Source organism: Agrilus planipennis, unplaced genomic scaffold (genome assembly GCF_000699045.2).
Source record: "Agrilus planipennis isolate EAB-ADULT unplaced genomic scaffold, Apla_2.0 scaffold19, whole genome shotgun sequence".
NCBI classification, from domain to species: Eukaryota; Metazoa; Arthropoda; class Insecta; order Coleoptera; family Buprestidae; genus Agrilus; species Agrilus planipennis.
Window position 1 is genome coordinate 1,742,912 of NW_020438954.1, and position 6,541 is coordinate 1,749,452.

A 6,541-nucleotide genomic window follows, 5' to 3' on the forward strand; every position below is an offset into this window, starting at 1 on the left:
ACCTATTTACAAATAATTCCTTTAAATTTGAATCTGATTATTATACATCTATTAAAAAATCATAATGGCCGACATCAGTGACAATGTGACAACAATTAAAAAAGAATGATGGCCGACAACAGCAACAATTAAAAATGAATGATGGCCGACACTAGGTCATAGTATTGTTCACAAACCTAACCCAAGTCGTCCACCTGACAGACTAACGTCAATTATAAAATAATTTAGATTAAATTTTTATAAATACTAAAAAACGCACCAAAAGTTTCGATGTTGGCATATAATATATGAGATTATTAATTTTTGCTCGATAGTTATGTACAGGATGGCCCAAAAAGTATGCAATATGCTAATATCGCCGCGATTTTTTGCATAGCCCCATATTTGACATTCTGAACAACTTTTTCTTATAACATTTTCCGATTAGATCAATATTTAACTATGATGCCATTTAAAATAGAGCTTTTTCTTATTTTTGAACACTCTATGTAGTAAATCAAATTTAGATGGTTCAGACGATCTTGTATTAAAATAAGGAACTAGTTTTGTTTGAAAATATCGCGTACTTTTTGGGTCACCCTGTAAATAATTGGACGTAAATTCGATGGAAAATTCTTACCCGTAATTAATAAGCATAGAATACAAGTATTTTATTATTAATAAACCGAACAAAATTAAAACAAAAATGTTTTTTAGCGTGTCCAGATCTATCTATCTATTACACTTTCAAATTATTTAATTTCTGGAATAAATGTGATTAAAACGGATGAATTTAATAGCATTGTTTGAAACAATAAACGTATAAAATGCTAAATATATCTCATGAGAAAGTTTTGAAACAAATTTTACATTCTTTTCATAAAAACGTAACGTTACACAACAATTTTAAAATACTTTCCAGTCGAAATATTTGCGGTTTAGCCTTTTTTAATGGCGAGACACTTACCTGAACTATCTGTTTTGAAATCCGAGGCTCCACATCTGGCCACAACATGTCCAAAGCCTCTGGACCAACTTGAGACACTGCTTTATTATAAACCTCTCCTGTTTTCTTGTCTGACATCAAATTTTCAAAATTGTTCTACAAAGAATATTTATTTATTTCTTCTTTATGTCTACTGAGACACCTCACAACTGCTAGTAAATACATGTAACTCAAATTTAGTGATTTATCGTTCCATATGAACCTATACGATGCGCGGGAAGTCCCTTCAACGTGCAGTCTAGTGCAAAGCTGTACGATAGGGTGGAGGGCTCTTTTATTCTTATTTTACCTCACAATTGTTAGTAAATACATGATATAATAAAAAAAATTATTTAAAATGGAAATAATCAATCATTTATGTTTTTAAATAAATGATTAAAAAATAGTCGTAATATAATACCTTCAACTGTAGAAAAATTTGCCGCGAAATCCTTTAAGAAGAAAATCCTATGGAAGAGCTACGTCTTGCCATGGTTAATAGACTTCTATGCACCTTGGTGTCATCACTGCATACACTTTGAACCAAACTTTATTGCTACAGCACTAGTAAGATGACATTCTTGTCAATAATTTGAGGCTTGAAAGCATTGTTTATTATATATTTAATTATTTTACAGGCCTTAGAAGGTGTTGTAAAGAGTGGAAAAGTAGACTGTGAAACTGAAAGGGTGTTATGCAGGGAATTAAAGGTAACCAGTTATCCTACTGTGATATTATATTTATCACCCAATGAAAGAGTTTTTATCGATTCACAAGACAAATCTAAAATTATTTCATTGGTCAAAGAACACATTAAGAAAGGCAAACAATATGTAAAGGATGAACTTTAAACCAATTTTATTTTAGTTTTCATTTCTAAACTAATGCCAAAGTATTTATTGTGGTTTCTTTTTTCTACTTTTTTTGCGAAGTTATATAATTATATCTANTATCCCAATCATTGTCATAAGGTCATCAGTCCTAAGACTGGTTGGTCACGCACCTCCACCCTTTCCTATCCTGAGCTAATTTTCGCATTTCCCTAAAACTAGAACAACCCCCATTCTTAACTATTTGCGAACAGTAATGTAATCTAGATCTACCTCTACCCCTCCTAACTCCCGCTTCTGCCACTAATATGTCTCTGACTAAACCTTCATGCTTGAGAAGGTGTCCTACCAACCTATCTCACTTAATTTCTTATTGACTCCCATAGAGTCCTCTGTTCTCCTATTCTTTCTAATACCTCTTCATTTCTAACCTTTTCTACCCATGCTATCCTCATCATTCGCCTGCAACACCATATTTTGAACGCATCTAATCTTTTCCGCAGCGCCCATCGTCCATGTTTCGCACCCGTACAACGCCGCTCTCCAAACATACACCTTTAACAACCTTTCTCGAATTTCTAAATTAACCGTTCGCGAGCATAGAAGTGACAATACAGCCTTAAATTTTCATTTTTTGTTATACTTAATAAATTATTGTTGTTGGTTTGGTTTTTCTTCTTTCTCGTGGAATTATCCGGCACGTCCCGATACTCGTAATCATTATCCGGTACCCGGTCGGATCCTAAAAGAGTACCGGATCCAGGGGGTATCCGGCTCGTCTTTGATTATTACTAAATAAAATTTTTTGCAGGTGGTAAGCGCCATTGCTACATACATGGTTGTTATGCTGCAATTTCAAATAAATCAGTAATTAAAATGTATTTACAAACGAAGTGTACTTAGTAGTTTACATAAAACGTCGAGTATGTATGTTCGCAGTGCTTAATAAAATAATGTAATGTCCCCGTTTTTGTTATTTTTTTTTTATCTTGATTCCCCAACAGAACTAATTCCAATTAAAATTCACCCACCAACCCATCACAATTGATGTGAAAATTTAATTCAAAGTAAATCTCTTTACGGCATATTTACTCATTCTAATAAGTGATTAATGGTTTTCCTTTATTCATAGCTTGTACGTATGCGTATATTAATATAAGCCATCCATTCCAGTAATTTCCAACACTTCATATACAAACAATTCACTACTTACTAGTTTGAAATTTATAACGAACAGAAATGGACGAAAATTTGAATTTCGAAAAAATTATTCAACCATTATCAACATTAACTAAACGTTTAGGGCTAGCATTTTTTACATCGGAAAAGCAGACTCGAAAAACTGTATATTTTCACATTTTCGTCACGGTTGTTGTTGTTTTTGGACTGACTATCATATTTGCTTCTATTGCTTCTTCTATTTATGTTAGTCAACTCCAACTAAACATGGTCGTTCAAATAACAGATGTTATTTGTGTCATTTTGAATTCTGGCTGTTCAATATTTAGCTACATCACTTCAATGGTCTATCAGGCAGAGGTAAGTAGGTACCTGTTATCTAGTTGTTGTTGAAAATAAAATTAGGGTTCAGTGCCCACAGGATCCGGCAAAACTCGCCCACAGGATCCGGCAAAACTCTATCATTGTAACAACAATGACGGCCACTACTGCTACCAGCTCATCAGAAACTTTAAACTTTAAAACAGAATAAGCTACTAAATAGCATAATTAACATTTACGTAGGGGTTTTCTTGCCTTATCTTGTTTTAAATTATATACAGCTGTCGTCTGTAACATATTACTTATAGATGCAGAGAGCCGGGTAGGTGTCGGGATCGGTGTGGTAGCTACCAAGCGGCATGGCCTAGAAGTCTAGACCATTGCTTAGCATTCGGGAGGACGCCGGTTCGATTCCGTCTGCCTTGGTCTAAGTTTTTCTGTGATTTCCTTGGATCACTTAGGCAAATGCTGATTGGAAAAACCCTTTCCAGTAGAATTGGCATTCAATTTCCATACGGGGAGGAGTACGTCGATACTGTTAAATTTTCAGTAAGTCGAAAATTTTGCTAATAGGAACTGGCTTAATTAAAGAACAAATAAAATATACTAAAAGCCTTAAATTTATTATTCTGGAACTTTAATTACCTGCCAATATTATGAAAACCAAATTTTATTAATCACACCAAAAAATGTAGATAGTTTACCGAATTTTGAAGGGAGCTATGAATNGTTACCGTAATGCGCGTCTGAATTTTAATTGTAAATGTAGTACATTATTTGATTAATTACTTTGTATGAGCAGCTTCTTGGCCTATTCTAAGGTTTATATTGTAATTATTTTTCTTTGACCACATTTCTACGACCTTGGCCCTCAATAAGAGTAATAATACAACTTACTTATTCAAAAACAAAACAAGAACGAGAAGAAAATGAAATTTTACCTGTATTTTCTGCAGTTTAACTTTGATTTTCAACCATTCAAGATAATATGAAGGATTGTGTTTCATATTAAATCTCAACTGTGCTACAGCACTTATTGACAATCCTTGCAATTTCAACCTGAAACGTATCTTAAAATAAAAAATTATAAAAAGCAAATTTAATAAAAATGTCTTAAAAAGTAAAAAATAAATTCAANTATACCTTGTGGCTTGCGCCTTACTTTCCTTGAATTTTTTAAAGGCTAATTTGAGTTCTCCCTTTAGAGAGATCCTAATTCAATCTACCTCCACACTATCTTCGTTAGATTCATCTATTAATTCTCAACCTGCGTACAGTTTCCCTAAATATTCTTTCCACTTGTCCGCCTTTTCCTCATTTTCTAACAAAATGAATCTTGATTCGTTTCTTATTTTAATTGTAATTACTACTATACATAAAGTGTAAGCAGATGAGTCGAAATGATCTTGAAGGCTCTTTTAGATGCTCATATACTTATATATCATGGTTACTTAACCAGCCTGTTTAAATTATTATTTTTTTACATCTAATAGATGCAATTTATTAGATATAAAATTAACAATTGTTCTAGAAGACAGAAGGTCTACTAATGATAATAGAAATTGATGATGCGCTGAAGAATGGAGGAATTGACAATTTTACAGTTGAATACAAAAGAGAAAAATCTTTATTAAGAAAACTTTTATTTGGTTACGTCCTGCATGGCATTTTACTTTGGAGTACTGATTTTCTTGGATTCGGAATTACTATTCCAAATTTTTTTCTTAGCTTTCTTTTTAAATCCTTTATAATAACCACTTTAGTTCTAGTTCAGTTTCTTTTTTTAATGTATGTTCTTCAACGAAGATTCTTTTTACTTAATGAACTACTTAGAGCAGCTTTGAAAAATATATCCAAACAACAAATTGAAAGAATGGAAGGGTGTTCAACAATTGAAATAGTTTCAAACACAACGTAAGTTGAATATAAATTCTAATTAACGAAATTAACTAACAGACATATATAACTACATTTATTCCTTAAATGATTGTTATTTAAAATGATTGCTATTTATTAATAACATATTTTCTATTCTTCCACGTTATACATACTTACTTAACTTTACTTTCGTCATAATTTCCCAATAATTATTTACACCTTTTTTCAAGAATGTAATAATTTTTGTTAAGAAATATTCAACTTCAACGTAAATTTTTTAAAATAACAAAACACTTGGTTATAGATTTATTCCACTTCAAATTTAAAGTTATTATTTCTTTTTAATGTTTGTAAAAAAAGTCATGCAAAGAAGTTCAATAAAATATTCAATCCTATCTAATGATAAGATCATTCCTTCCATTGCGATAATTATTAACATAAAAGGTTTTTCAAGTCACTTTGTATTTATATTTCGAATATTTAAAAATAATGATATACTTACATGAAGTATAAAATATTAAAATATAAAATTTGGATATTCAAGTATTTCACTAAAATTTTTATCTTAAATAAAATCTAATTGTGCATTCTAGCGCCCTCTTACCGCAGCAAACATTTTATAGTCTTGAATAAAATCTAAATTGTGCATTCTAGCGCCCTCTTATCGCAGAAATTTAAACATAATTTTAATACACTTTACACATAGTCGTATCAAATGGGGATATATTAGAATTTTACTTCGGCTAAATAAAGTCATTTTAGATTCTGCATTTCCATGAAAAAGTTATATGAAACGCTCGCTTTAATTTATAAAATCCACTCAGCTCTTTTTAAAGCTGCAGATATAATATTTAAATGTTATACTGTCGACAACCTATTCATCGTCACAAGATCATTAACTAATCTGATAATGCTTATTTTTACTCTAACCAGTTATTTTACTACACATGATTTGACTTTTCTGAAAGACATGTTAATTGTCTATTGGTTGCATTTTGTGGTAGCCTTTATCGCAAATTTTGGTCAAATCTGCTTACTATCAGCATTTTGTAGTAGGATTAAATATGAAGTAAGTTTTTATTTCATCCATCCTTAAGTTTAATATATTAAACGCTGCTTAATTTCTAATTTAGGTTCTGCAAACAGGCAAGATTATACAAAGTCATCATACTCTTACTTTTCCAGAAAATAACGAATATACTAATTCAATAAAATTTCTGGTTTGTAAAAGATTCTAAACCTTAGAATACGAATAGATAGTTCTTTATAGTTCTTATTTACCTAATACAAAATTAATAATATATTTCAGATGCAGCTTATATCAACTAGAATGCTTCATGAAAATATGGTCTTTTCAGTTTGCAATTTG

At 31.1% G+C, this 6,541-nt stretch overlaps 1 protein-coding gene across 1 annotated transcript in view; it reads left to right on the forward strand.

The window, feature by feature from the left end:
* Positions 1-1,913, forward strand: part of LOC108743941 (dnaJ homolog subfamily C member 10-like) — a 15,098-nt gene extending 13,185 nt beyond the window's left edge. The window contains exons 12-13 of the mRNA XM_018479551.2: positions 1,414-1,531; positions 1,603-1,913. Of these exons, the coding sequence (XP_018335053.1) occupies positions 1,414-1,531; positions 1,603-1,815 (331 nt within the window). The 3' untranslated portion in view covers positions 1,816-1,913. The remainder of the gene's footprint in view (positions 1-1,413; positions 1,532-1,602) is intronic.
* Positions 1,914-6,541: the final 4,628 nt, after the last annotated feature.